The 18,672-nt window shown below is 42.6% G+C and overlaps 1 protein-coding gene across 4 annotated transcripts in view; it reads right to left on the bottom strand.

The window, feature by feature from the left end:
• cep192 (centrosomal protein 192) overlaps positions 1–18,672 on the bottom strand; it is a 38,235-nt gene that overhangs the window by 16,209 nt on the left and 3,354 nt on the right. For 2 of the 4 annotated variants that reach the window (XM_058053670.1, XM_058053671.1), the window contains exons 3-30: positions 18,225–18,335; positions 17,321–17,478; positions 17,181–17,242; positions 16,965–17,106; positions 15,505–15,626; positions 15,168–15,317; positions 14,927–15,071; positions 13,771–13,979; positions 13,587–13,709; positions 12,903–12,992; positions 12,565–12,748; positions 12,365–12,502; positions 11,071–11,135; positions 9,884–10,108; positions 9,334–9,475; positions 9,148–9,230; positions 8,882–9,082; positions 8,327–8,783; positions 8,118–8,229; positions 7,628–7,778; positions 6,001–6,580; positions 4,674–4,859; positions 3,286–3,434; positions 2,339–2,569; positions 2,074–2,199; positions 1,818–1,958; positions 1,669–1,732; positions 702–841 (exon numbers count right to left, since the gene is read on the bottom strand). In XM_058053670.1, coding sequence (XP_057909653.1) covers positions 702–841; positions 1,669–1,732; positions 1,818–1,958; positions 2,074–2,199; positions 2,339–2,569; positions 3,286–3,434; positions 4,674–4,859; positions 6,001–6,580; positions 7,628–7,778; positions 8,118–8,229; positions 8,327–8,783; positions 8,882–9,082; positions 9,148–9,230; positions 9,334–9,475; positions 9,884–10,108; positions 11,071–11,135; positions 12,365–12,502; positions 12,565–12,748; positions 12,903–12,992; positions 13,587–13,709; positions 13,771–13,979; positions 14,927–15,071; positions 15,168–15,317; positions 15,505–15,626; positions 16,965–17,106; positions 17,181–17,242; positions 17,321–17,478; positions 18,225–18,335 — 4,687 coding nt within the window. The remainder of the gene's footprint in view (positions 1–701; positions 842–1,668; positions 1,733–1,817; positions 1,959–2,073; positions 2,200–2,338; positions 2,570–3,285; positions 3,435–4,673; positions 4,860–6,000; positions 6,581–7,627; positions 7,779–8,117; positions 8,230–8,326; positions 8,784–8,881; positions 9,083–9,147; positions 9,231–9,333; positions 9,476–9,883; positions 10,109–11,070; positions 11,136–12,364; positions 12,503–12,564; positions 12,749–12,902; positions 12,993–13,586; positions 13,710–13,770; positions 13,980–14,926; positions 15,072–15,167; positions 15,318–15,504; positions 15,627–16,964; positions 17,107–17,180; positions 17,243–17,320; positions 17,479–18,224; positions 18,336–18,672) is intronic. The other 2 variants (XM_058053673.1, XM_058053672.1) reach the window with 2 other exon arrangements.

Here is an 18,672-nt window from a genome sequence, read left to right as displayed (position 1 = left end):
CCTGGATGCCTCATCTTGCTGGTGCACCTCCTCTACCACCATGTTCCGCCGTTCAGTTGGAGTACCCTTTTGCCAAGTTGGTGTTGTTGCTTCCAGACCAAACCCTCCGGTGCCATGTTGGACACGCCCCACTGTATCCCAGGGTCTGAGGGCAGATGGTTTCCATTTCCTCCCTGTTGAATTATTGTTATTAAATGTGTTCATCTATTCACAGAGGAAAGGCCTGTTTTCATTATTCCACCAACAGCCCGCCTCCGGGCATGCCCACTTGACTTCGCTGGTCACACGCCCAAAGTGCTTCCTAACTATGAACCATATAAGGAAGTCCACCCGTATATAACGTCACAAAGGAACCGTTTGACCACGCCTTTTCCAACTGTGTGTTTTGAGCCATCCCAAACTTCTTGTAGGGCTCACTTACAAATGCGCAAAATTCATTATCTGAAACTTTGTCATCGTTTAACACCAGATTAATACAACATTCTACTAGATTATTGTAACAATCTATAAAGTTTGCGAGAAGAAGAAAATATGCCGAGAAGCTGTGGGACACACGTTAGACACTGGTTTATGTGCATCAATGAGACTTTGAGGAACTCAAAAGTAAGCTGTTGAATCACCTGAATGAGTCGGTCTTCATATTCTCCATGAACGTTTGTCATGTATTGGACACAAAGAAAGCATCTTCTTGACTACTGTACCTGTAGATCTTTAGGTGCATGGACTCGAGCAGTTCCAGACCGAGCTCTGACGGGAACACTTTTGATCACATGGCTGGCGCCGGGTGTGTCCACTTCAATGTCTATGCGGGCGTTGTACTCATCAGCGGGACCCAGCTCTCCTGAGGAGCACAAACCGTTGACAGTAAGACAATACAGTGGTGTTTTCACCCTTCCTGATTTCTTTTTTTCTTTGCTGGCATTTCAGGTGGCTGATAAGTTTATTTACTAAAACCGTTCCTTTGTGACATCACGACTTTCTTATTTATTCCATAACATAAACGCAACTCTTCTGTTTTTGCTCCCATTTTTCACAAGATGGACTTAAAGATCTAAAATTCATTCCAGATACATAATATTACCAGGTTACGTGTGCATGATCAGAGCGTGCATATCAAATGATGCAATGCTGTTAAGAGTTTTTTGTCTTGTTTAGAGGGATTCATAGTCGAAACTGCAGCATTGTACGCTTGCTGACGGAGGTGCCTCGGGCAGCAGCACCTTCATCACGACAGTCGATGCTTTCTGAGACGTTTGGTCAGCAATGTAAATATAAACAAGAGTGCGCGCTCACAGACCATGTTGCTCGCTATTTTGCAAAAAATAATTTGCTTTAGCCCTCTGGTGCAAACTATCAAAATATAGTTCTAAAAAAGTAGATATAAAAAAAAGAAAAAGTTATGAATATCACATCGGTCTTGAGAAGTAGCAATTAATCAGTATCAGTTTGAAAAAAAGGTATTGTCCAGCTCTATTATATATTGTATTTTTAATGCTAGTGAACCTGCCATTAAAGAACAGAATACCTTGAAAAAATATTTTGTTGGCTTTTCCATTTACTCACTTACTGCACAAATACAAGTTTATTTTGCCTTTAATGTAAGCAAACTTAGCTTGCATGAAAAACCATGTCTTCTCTACAAATGGTGCTACAGCAGCAATGAAGTACCTGATGAGGTTGTGTACTTATGCCAGGCCTTGAAGTGAACCCAAACCATCAAACATTCTGGATTCTAGAGGGGAGTGAGAAGAGTGAGATATGTGTTGCTAGCTGAATGTACTGGTTCACCAGCCTAAACTGACAGAAGACACACTCACCTCTCCATAGATGGCATGCATCACATGATTGACCACAGAAGGAGATGTCAGTGGTGTCATGGCTCCTGCTGGCTGCACCGTCTCAGATGCCAAGGGAGCAGGCTGCTTAGACAGCGTGAAGCAGCGCCATGATGTTGCATTCTGAACACATTTATTATGAGCCAGCCATTGTTAAACAGTTCAACTTGAAGATCAAGTGACAGATGCCACTGGAGGTTGCTGTAGCCTACAGCTGATTACGTGTGTGTACACTCACAGCATTGGCGACCAGCCTGATGGGAACTGTGGCTCGAGTCATATTGATAAGTTTCAGTGGAATTGATTTAGAACTACCTTCTGGTAGATCACCAAAATTCAAACATCCAGATTTGTCCACTTCAACCTGAGGATGGAATGAACGTAACATAAGTCAATGAGTGTGTAGTTTATAATTTAAGAAATGTCACCCCTTCCATGTACATCCACCATCATTTCATTTTGAAATGGCTGCGGATTGAGATAATAATATATACGTGGCTGACCTCTATGGAGGGATTCTCTGCGATGGCGACCAGCAGCACCCTTCTGGCAAAAAGAGTAGCCCTGGCAGCCACTTGTGTGTTGGCAGAAGCAGGCCAGGAGCAAACACTGAGGACACAGTGGTAGAGCCCAGCCTTTGGAGGCATGAACAACACTTTCTGTTCTTCTGTACTTTTGGGGGCAATGATTGTCTTGTTCTTGACAATCAGCCATTGGTAAGGCACACCAGCCACCTGGGGAGATTGGCAAAGACAACAAAAACATTATAATGACAACTATGTGTAGACTCTCTGCTAAAACCTCCAGTTCCAGATGGGAGGACAGGTGCCTGTGTTGACTGTATTTTGACACTCTTTGTGATACCTGTTCCGTTTTGGTTTATTTCAAGTTGACATGTATGCAAACGTAACTCAGAATTACTACGCTGGTCGGGTACCTGAATGTGTCACAGCAGCCCTTTAGCTTCGGGAGCCGTTGTATCCACACAGACTTTGGGTTGATGCTATCACTAGCTGTGTGCATCTATAAACATGAGTAACTCTTATTCTCACTTGTTTTTAGTGTTAGACGCCATTTGATCCATATATTGTGTTGTACAGTGTCATGTGCCTTTACATCCAACCACCAAGCTGGTTGCGAACTGCCTGGTTAGTTAGCCTTGTTAGCATCGCCACTCGACGTGTACTGTAGTAGGCCTTGTGCTTATGTTTAGTTTCATTGCAGCCGCTTTATAGGCTCATAAGTGTATATGCTCACTAGCACTGTCTTGTGTGTTTGTTCCCTCATAGAAAACCACAACCACATATGCATACCCCCATGCACACCTACCCATCTGTGATGTGTCACGTAGCTACAGGGTAGGGCAGGCTTTTTGGCGTTTGGGGACTTTCATTAAATTTCCATGCACATTTTTATAGATGAGGCCACAGAGCTGTCACTTAAGAAGTACCTTCTCTCCATCGATGGCAAGACTTGCAACTGCGATGGACACTTGCTGCCATCGTTCAGAGGGGTTGAAGAGGCTGAGGGTGGTCTGGGAAGCGATGCCCACACAGCAGGCATTAGGAAAGTGCAGCTCCTCAGGCACCACCACTTGAACTGAAGACAATGAAACATGCGATTGGAATCATACTTCGTGTACTCAAATACTTGTGCAATGTGAAGTTATTAACCCTTTAAGTGCCAAGGTCGCAAAATTGTGACAAGCCACAATGCTGAATTTAGCCATCTCAGGAAATACGGTGCCTCATGTAATTCATTCTTAACACCCACTTTACACACGAGGGATGGCGCACATCTGTAAATTCCATTTGAGCATCATTTGTGGGCATTTTTATGCACGTTGATGCATAAATACTTTGAAGCCCCTTGTGTTTACAGCAGTGAGTCTGCTCACCCAGCGTACTTAGGTCTGACACTTACCACTTACCTTTGTACCATTTCAAGCACTTGAAAAACTTGAATTAAACAACACTAGGAGAGGGGAAAAAAACAACAACTCCAAACTAGACTCTTAGATGAAGGAGTACAGTGTGGGACTGTTAAAAAAACCTAGGCATATAAATCGGCAGGTAAAAGACATTGTTCACACACATAGACACAAGACCAGCGCCACGAAGGGAAAATAGCCGATACGAGCAGCGGCCAGCCCGGCTACCTGCAGCCACTTATGAGCCTGGGGTCTGGTCCATGCAGTCCAATGTGACTGACAGGTAGGTCTTACTTTTTTAATGTCACTTAACAACCTTGCTCTCTTGTCTCCATTGTAACAATTTTGGCTCATCTTCAAAATTAACACTTTGTGTGTCCAGCTTTAAAATAGTGACGCTATCTTACCAGGTAGATTGTGAACCAACAGTAAACAGTAAAGTGAACCCACTAAAGAATATTTGCTTCATATCTTAGCATTTATTATAACTTTTCAATTGCCTGTATCTAATGACAAATTAACAAAAAATAGCCTTAAGACAATGAGCACACTGTTTGAGTGGACTTGTGCTTTGTAAATTAAGTACAATGTAAAAGTTGGCAGTCTCATAAAACACAAGTATTACTTTCTTTTTGTCCAAGCAGCTTTAGTAAATCTGCAGCTTCGATGCTTGTTTATATTAAGCAAGACATATTTCTATAAGAAAGATATTTAAAATGTTATTCTGTTATAAATTATACATTGTTAAATGTTGATCCACGTGATCGATATTGGTATCTGCCAATTTCACTCAGAGATGATCGGTATCGGCAGCAAGAAACCCTGATCAGAGCATCCCTAGAGGTAAGATATAGGAGTTAAATTACCATATAGTGTCTCTCATACTTCATCTCACAGATAAAGCTTACCGCTTAGCTCTTCCAGACCACCTGCCAGCAGTGGTTCTGCACCAAATTGGCTGAAGAGTTTGACCCCCATGTCCTGATGGTTCTGCGCGGATCTGGGAAGGTAATGGGACCCAGGAGCAGCAGTCATCCCCAAAGGCCATACTGTGGGATGGACGTGTCTCACTGGCGGCTCACTGTTGGACACGCCTAGAAAAGATGATGCGGCATGGATTTAACAACATAATAGATATTTGCTAGCATGAAGATGATTTTCAGTGTTTCTACCATTGAGGGACACTATATAGAACATTAATATCCAAATATCCATTCACTTTCTATGCCGCTTATCAGTCGGGTCGTGGGTATGCTGGAGCCTATCCCAGCTGTCTTTAGGCGAGAGGCGGGGTACAATCGCAGAGCACATATAGACAAACAACGATTCACCCTCACATTCATACCGATGGCCAATTTCGAGCCGCCAATGAACCTAACATGCATGTTTTTGGAATGTGGGAGGAAATCCGAGTACCCGGAGAAAACCCATGCACGCAGAACATGCAAACTCCACACAGACGACCAAGCAGAGAATCGAACCCAGACCTCCTGACCGTGTGGCCTGAAACTAATATAAGGATGGGGAATTACATTTTCTATTAATTAATACTTCCACAAAGCAAAAGTGCAGCAGTGATCATTTTGTTGCATGATGTTTGCTTTTCTGTAAAACTGCTATCACCGACTACTACTTCCACATTTCCAAACCGATTCAGACCATTCCCAAGTCACAATTCCAAACCCATTTCGGACATTTAGCCTTCCCGGACCATTGTGCTATCATGTTAATGTGTTAGTGTGCTCACATTAGCATAGTAGCATTTTTAGCCATTATCATAGGTAAGCAGTTCTATAAAGACTGAGCACTATCATGCTAGGTGTTGGCATCCTAATATTAGCACACTAACATTGCAATGCTAACATTATCATTGTGGCATTTTTAACCATTTTCATAGCTAGACTCAAACTGTACATAAACACTGAACACAATTATGCTACATGTTGTCGATTTAACATTACTAGCATGCTAACATTTTAGTAGCATTTTTTTCCATTTTCATAGCTCAACACTTAACTATTATGCTAGGTGTTCCAACATAAAAAAACAGTACTAACATGCTAAACTTAGCAATCTAAATATGTAAATGAAATAAATAAAGGGCTAATATTTCCGGTGTAAATCACAAGGGGGGATGGGGGGGCTGTGGGGCTTGACTGAGGAATGCACACTCTGAGCGCTTTTCTAGTTATTTATAAAGCAATACTTTCTTGTGGAAGTTGAAAAAGTACATGCCTGAAGACGAGATGCTGTAGAGGCCGCTTCCTGACGCTCCAACGTTATACATCCCAGGATTTAATAGAACGTCACTTCCTAAATACTGCTGAGCCAGTTGGGAGTTGAGGGCGGGTCCAGCCAGGAGGGACTGCACATCTCCTTGCTGCATTAAATTCATCATGCCGGGATATGCAGGCTTCAAGTTCGGAAGGGCATGAAAACCACCAGAAAATAGTGATGAGACAGAGGTGGGAGCTCCCCAATGTTCCGACGTCTGGGGAGCTGCAGTGGTGTTGCTTTGAGGAATGTGAGAATGGCTGCAATAGCCAGAGTCCACTTTAGTGAGTTTCGTTCCATTGGACTCCGAGGGGTTCTCGTGGGTCAGAGTTTGAAGGCTGGGACAGCCACATTCACTCTGGCTGCGGGTACAACTCAGAGGAGTTCCACCATGTGATATTTTTTGACAATACTGCACCGGCAGCTCTTCCAGACTTTGACTCTGCTTTGGTGGATCCTTGTTAGAGGGGGCATCTGGCTCCACAGGTGGGGTTGGACTGATTCTGATGATGGTGGTGCTGAGAGCCATGGTACAGTTATTCTGTTCAAAAGATACAACAAATCAAACAAACAATCAGTCCATTCAACATCTGCACTTCTGATTAAAATGTTAGCAGTTGAAAACATTTTGCACAGCTTCAAAATGCAAAAAGAAGAAACGGGAGTGAGAAAAATTGTTTGCCTAAGCAATTTATTGCAAACAAGCATTAAATTTAAATGGTTGATCATGAGCTGACCAAAATGTCAAATCAAATTATGTTTAAGAACATAAATGTGAACCCCTGCTAAAACAAATAAAATGTTGAAATAAGGAGTGAGTAATGAGTTGATGTGCTGTTCTTGTTAATCAGGTGAAAAATGGCTTTGGGCTTAATGCCAGTGTTTCCAGGAGGCTAGTGGGAATGTTTCTCCCACAGTCTGGAACTGAAGGATCATGATGGCACACTCTTCACTGTGCCATGTGGAAAAAAATCACAGGTGGCATCTCCTTGTCATGTCAGTAACATTTTTTCTCGGAATAAAACCTTCCATCTTTCGATGTCTCATGTTTGGTTCTCTCCTGCAAATTCCAAATAAGCAATTTGGAATTTGTGGCCTTGAAGGAGACAAGGCCTTTGAGACCTTTGTTCTTCTTAAGTCGTCCCTGGTGATGGTATGTTATGGTTATTGGACTGTACTGGGCACCAGTAACAACCTTCATTTGGGCCAAAGATGCTCCCGTGTCATGATGCACAGCCAATAGGATCCTCCAGCTCAGAGCCGGTGACATTTTCTTTTGGGTCTACCACTTGACTTTTTTGTTCTGTAACGCTCAGGATGTTTGAAGACGTTTCAAATGATATCTTACTGCATCCATCCTGAGCAGCAATGGCGTGCTGCGAGATGCCTTGCTTACGTATGCAGCTCAACAATCCCTCATGTCTAAATGGCCCTAATAATGTTAAAGTCCGTATTTACAAAGTTGATAAATAAGGAATCCTAATCTGTGGAAATTCACTTATCACGGTTGGACCTGGCAGCAACGAAGCTCCATAAAGTTAGATTAGTATCATATGATTGCTTGCAGGGAGCTCATGCATCCAGGTACCTTGTGCCTGTCTGGTGTGGGTACGAGGGTGGAGTCTTTCATTGAGATGTATGTGAGCCTGTTGAGACTTGGGCTGCAGCAGGGAGACTGAGGAGAGAGGTCGTGACCAAGGTGTGTCAGGATGCCACTAGTTGAGGAAGGTGACGCCATACTGGGAGGAAAGACAAGGACATAAACATGCGAACAATACATTTGTCATTCTAAATATTCATCTTATCCACTTCCAAGTGTAACATGACTTTGTAATCCAGTCTTTCTGGAAAATATATGACTGCACAATATTTTTTATAATTTAACCGAGTCGCAAAACAATGCAGTCAAAAAACTAAATCTGTAAAATAATTGAATGATTGCTATCACACACACGATCATATGCATATGGAGCATTGCTACAAATAATCTACATGGTTATGTGGCGCTATAAAGAAAATGAAAATAATTTATCATAATGACCTTTACTAAATAAAAGGGAACCCGTGCCATGCAGTACCTGTCGGCTTCAGAAGGGGAGCTCTGACTTGGAGAGGAGTGTGTTAAAGGGGAGGTGGAGGGTCGGAAGTTGCATTGTGTCTCTTCTTGCATGTGAGGTTCAGGTGGCAGCCCTGCAGGAACAACATGCAATAGTAAAATTAAAGCATATTCATGCCGTCACACATTTAGAGACTACTGCAAAATGTTGGAAACAAGACTTGGACTCACTGAATGTGTGCTCAAGGGCAGGCTGAGTGTTTTGTGAAGAAAAGTCTCCATGTTTCTCTGCAGAGCTTTGATGCAGAAGAGCAGCCGTGACAATCTTGGCTGGCTTGGATTTCCTGCCCGGAGAGTGAGTCAACGACTTAGAGCTTCTTTTTGAATCAGCCTTTGTGCTGGAAGATCCGGGTTTGAATCTTGGCTCTTTTCTCTCTCGGTGTGTACCACTCGCACACTCCGATTCGTGAGGTGAGCATTCTTCTTCTTCCGTCCGCACCTTAGAGGAGTTGAAGTTGCCAAGCCAGTCGCTGAGGTCAAAGGTAGTTTGTGCTGCAGATGTGTCACTGTGGCACGACGTGTTCGTCTTTTTCAGGTATTTCTCCAAGTCAAAGGCACTCTGTTCTCCTACATTAGTGCTAGTTTGTAGCGTGTCCGACTGGCTCTTCTGCTCCACAACGGGGTGGACCTGAGGACAGATAAGACATAAGCTGGGATATGATCATGACAGTGTATATAAAACAATATACAAAATCAAATTGGGGAAAAAAAACCCAAAAGTCTTACATGTTGAGAGCGTGCTTCCTGCCTGCGTTTCTTAGAAAGCTCCAAGATCATAGCAGCCAGCTGCGATGGGTTGGTACTGATGGATGCGTCCGCGATGGCCGATGCAATGGTGCTGATATTCAGCATAAGGTTATTTTTGGGGGACACAGAGTTCTGATTGGCTGCAGAGTCAGGACCCTCATTGCGGCTAAGTATGGCACCCTGAAAAGCAGACAACTCATTGTATGCCAAGCATGGCTATTTTAACAGTAAGTACATGCTTCTACCTCCTGATTGGAAGACTTCATGTCTTTGTTCTCTGTTGGGAACATCCTTTCATCCACTACCACCAACGTTTTGTCCAAGTCATCTGCAAAAACTTCAACTCAGTCATTTGATCCAATGAGCTTGTAAGGTAGCAGAGCATTCCTTTGATCAGCAAGCCTTTGGCTGGACACTTCAACAATACTCACCAGGATTGAGTGTTTGATCACTTTCACCGATGTCCATGGAGTCACTGTGAGGAGAATTCCCCTCAGGTGACAAGTCAGAGGGGTGGATGAGCGCAAACGGTTCCCTCTTCTCTGGAGAGCTGATAATGAAGCCAAAAGATGGCTGCAGTGTGGAGGAAACATGAAGATATGCGGTAACTCATGTTCTCTCAAGATACGCATGCACACGGATAGCATCTTGGACTTAGTGGATTACTTAGTCTATTTCTTCCTTATTATGAATGGTTGTGTAATATAACTGGAGGAGCAATTGCATTCATGAAACATCTTTGTTTTGATGTTGTGGATTATTTTTTCAGTCTATTTCTTTGTTATTATGGAATGGACACCCTAAAGCTGTGAACCGAGAAGAAAGACTGGATGGGGTGTGTTTAACTACTAGTAATTAAAGCAGATCAGAATAACAAAAATAGTTTCCTTTAGACAATGCAATAGTTGATATGAGAAACAGCTCGAGCGTTTTTGTGAACTTGAAGGAAAAGCAGAGAAGAAGTAAAGCAGAATCACTGACCCGTTTGACCCAGTCCACGTGGCTACCGCTACCAAGACAGCCCAGGGCTTCAGAACGCTGTTGAAAAAACTGCCCTAATGACAGCCGCAGGTAGCTTTGGTCCCCTTGGTTAAACTCCGAAGAAACCTGAGAGGCCCTCATCAAGACGTGTCTGCTGCTAGCAGCTTTCCAAGAAGAGTCCATTAGCAAGGTACTGTTGCTGCTGGCTGGTACAATCTGCTCCTCCTGCAACAAAAGCAGCACACCGTTTACAAAGTGCAATTACAAAACAAGGCAAAAACAATAAGCAAAATCAGTGTGCAATCGCGCCTGAAAGTTGAAATGTGGGCTGCTGATTAGAAATGTAGAACAAACGCAGCTAATCCAATGCTTTGCAGGGACCGTACAAAGTAAGGATCGACGTATCGGGCCGATATTTGCGTTCTTTACTTCAAATCAGTATCGGCCGATATGCACGCAGGTTCGCCGATATATTTTTCCGCCGCATGATTTACAGACAGGCATCCGCCGGGCAGCTGTGTGTTGCCGGAGGACCCAGCAACAGTTAGGCTTAGTTGAAATATTGCCACCTGCTTTGAAATAGGAAACAAATGCTAAGTAAAAGAATAAGCTTGCTTTTTACACCATACATAGCCCATCACATTTCACTGGGTGATCGCTAGGCATAACAGTTTAAGTCATGGTTTGACAACAAGAAATCCCAAACACATCACTACCAACGCAAAAGACAAATAAAAGCACTCTCACTAGTTGAGCAGACCAAGAATGAACAACTATGCAACTTTAACTACAAACTGACGAAGTAATTACATCGACGGTGCGTCACACTGCGGAGGAGCAGTCATCACATCGAAGCAGTCATCACATCGATGCTAGATAAAACTTAAACTACGACAGAAATGTTTTGCACATGGTTGAATATTTACTCCTTTTAATGTTGATAATGCCGTTTAAATGTGTGTTTAAGAAAGCTGAATCCTACTGTATGCAGTGTTTACATTTCAATAAATATTTGTTTAAACTTGAGACCTGTAATATTTGTATCATTGTAATTTTTTCCATATAAATTGAGGCAGCAAAAGCAGTATCGTCCGCAAATATCGGCCCAAGCAAAATCGTCCATCGGCTAAGGGTGATGGAAAAAAAACATATTGGTCGATCCCCAGTACAAAGCAACACTCCCATACCTGCATGAACTGGTGCTCTTTCTCAAATTCCTCTTGGTCTTTCGCGATCTTCTCTAAAGCATCTCCTATAAAACAAAACATGACAATATCAAGATCAGACAACGTACACGCTCTGAGTGACTATAAAATACACGGTGTGAAAATAACTTTCATATCCAGTATACTTTCAGCTTCTTAAGAATATCTGATTGAGGGAAATACTGTATTTTCCCAACTATGAGTCACACTATTCTTCGTTGTTTGGTTGGTACTGCAACTTGTACACTTTAATTATGAATATATCCAGAACGTATATGTGGCATTGCAAACGTTTCTACATTTTAAAAAATCATACTGACTGACAAACCAGCGAACATTATTGCGCACAGGCACAAGAGGGCACTCTAGGCTGGGGATACAAAGGATGAAGAATTCAGTGGCTTCAGTGATGTGAAATGAGATTGGGAGTTTGGTTAACTTGCTCAGTGGTAACTTGCAGGCTTGTTACGTTAATTTAGTCCATTCCTCTTCCCAGGTATATCGTTTATGTAGCAGAATAAGTGTTAACGTTACATTAAAAAGGACAACTGCACCATTTTTGGAATTTTGTCCATCATCCACAATCCTTTTGCAAGACATGAACACACGTGTTTGTGAGTTGGAGATACATAAATACTTTCGGAATTGCACTGCTGTTGATGTGTTCAGCTTAGGTTGAAGTTCTAAAAGAGCATCAGACTCTGACTGTTGAAAACGTTTTGTAGCGCTGCCTGCCATCATAACAGATGTGGCTTGATATGTGTTAATGGCACTAGACATTTTATTGTAATTCCCAAAATAACTTGGTTGCGGGCTAGGAGAACATAGTTCGATTCCACCCACGGGCATCTCTGTGTGGAGTTGTATGTATGTTGTATGTTCTCCCCGTGCATGCCTGGGTTTTCGCCAGGTACTCCGGTTTCCTCCCACATTCCAAAAACATGCTAGGTTAATTGGCGACTCCAAATTGTCCATAGGTATGAATGTGAGTGTGAGTGATAAATGGAGTGTTTTGGAAATCCAAGGAAATCCAGCTGGAATATACGCAGATCCTGGAACATGCAGTAAGTTTTCTGTGCTGGGTTATGGTGTGTAGCTGCTCTGGAGTCCACAACTCAATACAAAGGGCCCCACATTAGCACAATATGTCCTCTTTAAGGTGCTATTTTTGACAGTTTTGCCAGCCCTAGTTTATAAACAGGATAAAGTTACTAAAATCAAATACTTCTTTTCCCTAAGGTATCATGATGTGTGCAAGCGTGATCCGAGTACATACCTGAAGAAACAAAGTCCTCATTTGGAAATTGTGCATGATGTTGCGTTGTCTCCTTCTCAAAAGAGGTATAATAAGCCAGGTCTGTCACCCACTGCCCTTCTTCATTCTGGTACACCACACTGTGAGGAGCACCGGCACCTGGAAAGAGAAAATCAATTCCTTACAATTCTATAAACACCTTTAATCTACTTCCCGCCAACCTTGGTCAAACTCCAACTGCAGGTTTTCTGGACAGCTGAACCAGGCATCATCTGATTCCCCTTGTTCCTCTTGGACGCTCTGGCAAAAATACTTGGCGTCCAGGGGGGTAGGAAGGTCTCCGTCCTCACTAGTCGTGTCTGACGCCCGAGCTTCTGACGCAGTACCACACGGCCCTCCCCTCAACTGCAATAAAGTCCACGCCTGGGGTAAGACTCATCACTTACTCTACAAATGAACTTTAAAGAACTTCTAGCCCTCTACATACTCCTTTTAATGCAAACAGAATAACTGCCACCCCAACTGTCAAAGGCCTATCATCTTTGTCATCCACGTGTACCTGAGAGTTGTCCTGGGCAACTTGAAGTTGGGCTTCACTTCTCATGTCAACAGAGTGGGACGGTTCAGTGCTGGTCCTGGACTCATCCTGCTAATCAAATTCCTCATGTTAGCCTGGGAGGGAGGGATGGAGGGATGGAGGGACGGACGGACGGACGGACGGACGGACGTACGTATATATATATATATATATATATATATATATATATATATATATATATATATATATATATATATATATATATATATATATATATATATACACACCATTGCGACACGCCTTGAAGTAACCCTTTTTCTTGACAAACTTGGGACTCTCTACTCCAGATAAGATTCGGAATCCAACACATATGGCTGTATGTCAAAGGCCGACATTTTAAAGATACATCACAGTTTACTATCAACTCCTATACTGTTCACAGCTAGCAGAAGAAACCGGAAGTCCTTTTAAGAACTGTGACAAACCACAGCAGAGTAGGCATGCCTGGAGGTGGAATACATTAAAAAACAGAATAACAGTTTGAGGGAAACACGAAATCCAAAGAAATACAGCTGAATAGGTGCAGATTCTGGAAGAATTAGAAAGCTTTGTGTGTATCTGCTCTATAGGAGTCCACAACTTAATATAAAGGGAAGAAATTTAGCATAATAATAGGTCCCAGTTCAGGATCGTATTTAAACTCACATGTGACTCCTGTCTGTCCATAAGCATGGTCCAGTTCACAGGAGAGACATTTTGACTTCCCTCTGATGCATTTTTACAGCTGCTGGCCTCAACAGTTCCAACAGGACCCACACGATCTCCCATCTGGAAAACATAAACATGACTGGTTGTATCATGAGCAATAACTAGGATTTGCCTTCGTTACCTCAGCAAGGGTGGAAAGGTTGCTCCTTCCATGTGCTGTTAGACTCTTACGAGCGCCGTCTCCATCTTCACCAACAGCACTGCTACCCACCAGGCCCAGGCCACGCAGCACATCATTCGTGCTTGTTGGAAAAGGCATTGCTGAAACCCCACTGTTACTTCCAACTTCTTCGCTCCCGCTGCTCCCATCACCACCGCCTCCATCCCCTGCTTCACACAAAAACAAATGCCACTGGAACTTTCTCTGTGCAGGATGACTTATACTATGCACAACAGGTTTTCCTCAAGTCATGAATCAGAAAACATCCTTCTTTTTTTAATTATTGTAAAAAATATATATATATACGTATATATATCACAAAACATGTTCTGGTATTGGGGTAATCAGGACTAATTTATTCATTCATTTAAACTTAAAATGTGCCAAATAATTATATTTGTAGATTCAAAAGCATTTGATTAAAGGTCAAAAAATAAAAATAATGATAATAATTAGGGATGCAATATTTAGGAGGGCTGATATGAGGGAATTATGTCATATAGATAAATATTGATGACATTACAAATACTAGCTCAGATAATTGAAAAACGCTCCAATGAGGCAAGATTACCCTTACTGTGAGGGTAAGCAACTCAAGCGATTCTGCCTGTGACTGTAATGGACAGTTGTAACTTCCCCTGATCTCACTTGTAAACAAACATTCACTGTCCAAGGAAGACATTCATATAGTAGTTGAGTCAAATGCGCCACAATGAGGGGAAAAAACCCCATGGAGCACACGGAAAACCCAAACACGTTTGAAAAGTGCAAAAGGTTTCCAGGGACCTCTGTGGCATCACACCGGCTGCTCAGAGCATGTATCCGAATACAGTGCACCTTGCTGGGCCACCTCAGGTGGCTCCTCCTGCTCTATACTCTGCTTCTCCCTATAGTGGTGATGTGCTAGTAGTCATGTCATATTTGATCAGGACAAATCAACACGTACACCTGGTATTTTTTCTTATCTCCTGGTGTGCACAATCCACACTTAACGTTTATGTACTTTTAAAATTTTGGATTATCAGTTAATGGTACCATATTGGTCTTTATAAGCAGAAGTTATGGGTATTCATTTAAAACAAATAACATGGCGCATTTGTGAGAGTAGCTGTACAACCTGTAGTGTTAATAACTTGTCCCTCAGCGGATCGTCTGTGTTCAATTCCAGACAGAGATGGAGCGTCGAGGCCACTTGACGGCTCATCATCGGAGCTTCCTCCTTCTAAACCTGGCCTAAAGCTGGGATGATGACTCTCACCAACCTGGATGAAGACGAGATATACACAAACCATCTTAGTTACAATATACATTACATTGGGGTTAGATTCACCCAGAAACACTTCTATTCTACTTCTGACCAACTGTCTGGAGGTGCTTGGTAATAGCTTTGTTCTTGTGGAACTGGTCCGTCTAGCAGATTCCAGTTCATCCTCTGTGTCCTCGTCGCTGGCAGGACAGGAGTCCATACCTGTGGCAGCCAGACGTACATCAGGCATCTGGAAGTTGACCTGCACAAATGGAGAATTTGCACACATCATGGATATTTATTTTGTCCCAATTCATTAAATCATCATCACAGATTGGATGTCTGCACTGGACATGCTGGATGGTCCTTGAATGGGACGCTTGGGGTGGCCCCAACCAATGACAGGGAATTTGACAGTGGAAAGAGTATGCTACAAGATTGACTCTTACTGCAACATCAGCAGCAGGCAGCTCTTGGCCCTCCACTGTGCCTCGTTCCATGGCTGCAGGCATCATGTTATTGAAGTACAGCTCCAGTTCATCAGGGAAGTTGTTCAAATCAATGTCATCATCTGGGGGTGACACACATGGCAGTGACTCCATAAGACAAGCCATTGGACAGCATCTGCAATGCTGTTCTGGAACTTTTACTTCAAAAGGATGGAACAATCAAGTAAATTCTTCACACACATGCTGACAGCCTCTCTGCCAATCTTGAGTACTTTCATTTTAAGGTCAACTATTTACAGTAGCTTGTTAGCTTCCTTCCCAGCATGTTAGCTAAAGAGAGAAGGAGTTATTCTAGATGGAACTCATCCATGCATTACAAAAATCTTTACATATTTCTGATCTAAATGAAGCATTTTCTAAGGCTGCACGGTTGAGTGGTGGGCACACAGGCCACACAGCTAGGAGACGCGGGTCCGATCCCCCCCCCTTCGGGCATCTGTGTGTGGAGTTTGCATGTTCTCCCAATGCATGGGTTTTCTCCGGGTACTCCGGTTTCCTCCCACATTCCAAAAATGTTTGTTGTGGAACAACTTACTCAAGCGTTATAAAATTAAAAGTAAATATACAAGTACACAGGTAATACTGTGTATTTTTAATTATTACATATATTTTGTTATGAATAATTGTCTGGATGTGCCCTGTGATTGGCTGGTGACCAGTCCAGGGTGTACCCTGCCTCCCACCTGAAGACACCTGGGATAAGCTCCAGCATGCCCGCGAACCTAGCGAGAATAAGCGGTATAGAAAATGGATGGAAGCATTTAAGCAAACAAATTGGCTAAATGAAGTAAAGTACAAATAAGGCATTCTGAAGATGCATTTAAAGACGTGATGATGTCTTATTTTCTCTTATGCCTACTATATTGGGTGACAGGAGTGTAAAGACAACTGCTATTATATGTCTAGAGGGCTCTAATAATATTGAACACCATATGTAGAAGGTGGTACACAGGAAACAAAACTATTAAATTTATAAATAATAGGGCTGTCATGAGACGAGACGATATATAAGACTTTGTCTACGAGAACAAGGCGTGACTGGATTTTAACATTACTTTTTTTTTTTTTATAAAAGGTGGAATGACAAAATATCCAAAAACATGACAATACACAGGAAACTACTAATTAAATGTATACTACATTACACTGTTTTGCAGTCTGTGTGTATGCTAGTGGCCTTGCCACCACCCACCAAGACAAAGAGACTGTATGAATGTCTAGAGGGCTCCAATAACGTTAAAGAGCGTATTTAGAAGGTCGTATACAACACAATTAATCCATTTCCAAATAAAGACTCTTCCACTACTTTGTGGAAATGATATTATCACCAGGTCTGGAACCAATAAGCCGCCATAAACGAGGGATTAGCGTGTCAGTAAGTACTGAGGGTTGATAAATACCAGTTATGTCACTGTTCATGCTGTCCACAGACATGAGCTGTTCATTTGCCAAAAAACTGGAGTTGCTGCCACTGAAATGGTCGCTGTCCATGGTTTCACCTTCAACATTCTCTTTCTCAGCTGTGGATGGCGGGGATGAAGCCTAACAAAAAAGACCACATGGAGGAGGGGGACTGTAAATTTGTAAAACCTACATGCTAATAGCGTGGTACCTACTTTGGTATCTGTACGAGGCTTGTGTTCAAACTGAGCAAATGTCAGGAGGCCCGCTGAAAGCTCTGTCAAAGAAGAAAAGAACCATTTGGGGATAGGAAGATAGGGGTTGGACTCTTGGTCAATAAGAGGGATGTTCTTACCTGTTGAAAGTTCTGTGTGACTGCCCTGGATTGAGGCCATGTGAGTGGGAAGAAGATGCAGCAGGGAGCCTTGGTTTCGGGATGGAGTGTCATCCACATGAAACTTGAGCAGCATGTCTGATAGATTATGGGCTGCAATAAAGTCATCTGCATTGTCCCTATTAAAAAAAATAGAAAAATCATGAACATCATGAACAGGGCTCCTTTTAAATGACACACACAGCAAACAGGGGCGAGATAATGATTGACCAGTTGGGAAGTAGTAACAAGCCAGGCTCATCCATGCAACTGAAACTGATTGCATGAGATCCAGACCAACATCGCTATGGTACTGATAACTGACTTGCTTATGTCGCCTTTTTTTTATGATTTAACTGTAGTTGGACGCAAGTGGAAGTAAGAAAAACTGGACCAAGTTAGGATTTGACTAACTGGACCTGTTGATTTAATCCAATATCACCATCATTATAACTACCACCATAGCACTACTATCAGGAGAAGCAGAGTATAGAGCGGAGGGAGCCACCTGCTGTGGCCCAGCTAGGTGCACTGTATTCGGGCACACGCTCCGAGCAGGTGGTGTGACGCCACAAGGTCTCTGGCAAATTGCATTTTTCAAGTGCAAGGGCAGGCTGGGTGTGGAATAAATTAAAACAGAGCGTTTTGGCGGGAAGCAGGAAATCCTGCTGGAATCGATGCAGATTCTGGAAGATCAAGAAAGCTTTCTGTGTGGGAAGCTCCTCTATAGGAGTCCACTACCTAATAAAAATGGCAGAAAATGAGCATAACAGCTCCCCTTTAATAAATGATTGTATAGAAGTGGTCAATGTGATATCCTGAGTGCACACGTAAAATCAGCAATTGAAGCATCAGTAATTGTGGACACGTGGACTTGCTTACTCACATGTCATCTTTGAAGCTGAGGGCAAACTTGCGCTGCTGGACCTGAGATGATTGGGAGTTGTTCTGCTGTAGTGGTCTTTCCTCCAGATACGAGGCCTCCATGTGATCACCTCTGTTCATGGTGACAACACACAACTCATTCACATTGGAACTGATTTCAACACCGCTAAAATACGCAACAAAACACATAACATCCACACATTTTCTACAGCTCTTGCCCTCACGTGTGGATCGTTAAAGCGAATAATAAAAAAAAATCAAGGTCAATAATATGCCGGAATCTGTAAATTGAATGTGTACGTGTGTTTCTTTTCCTCGCCTCAGTAAACCAAACATGCTTGATGACAAGAGTGTTCACTCTGCATCTGTCTGTGTGCATTGGTACTATAATGGAATAAACTTGGAGTGAACGATCCTAGAGTGCTAGCAGCAAGTTAGCATATGCCAAC

Source organism: Doryrhamphus excisus, chromosome 17 (genome assembly GCF_030265055.1).
Source record: "Doryrhamphus excisus isolate RoL2022-K1 chromosome 17, RoL_Dexc_1.0, whole genome shotgun sequence".
Lineage (NCBI taxonomy): Eukaryota > Metazoa > Chordata > Actinopteri > Syngnathiformes > Syngnathidae > Doryrhamphus > Doryrhamphus excisus.
The sequence above is the reverse complement of the archived record's forward strand: the minus strand, read 5'-3'. Positions and strand labels throughout refer to the sequence as shown.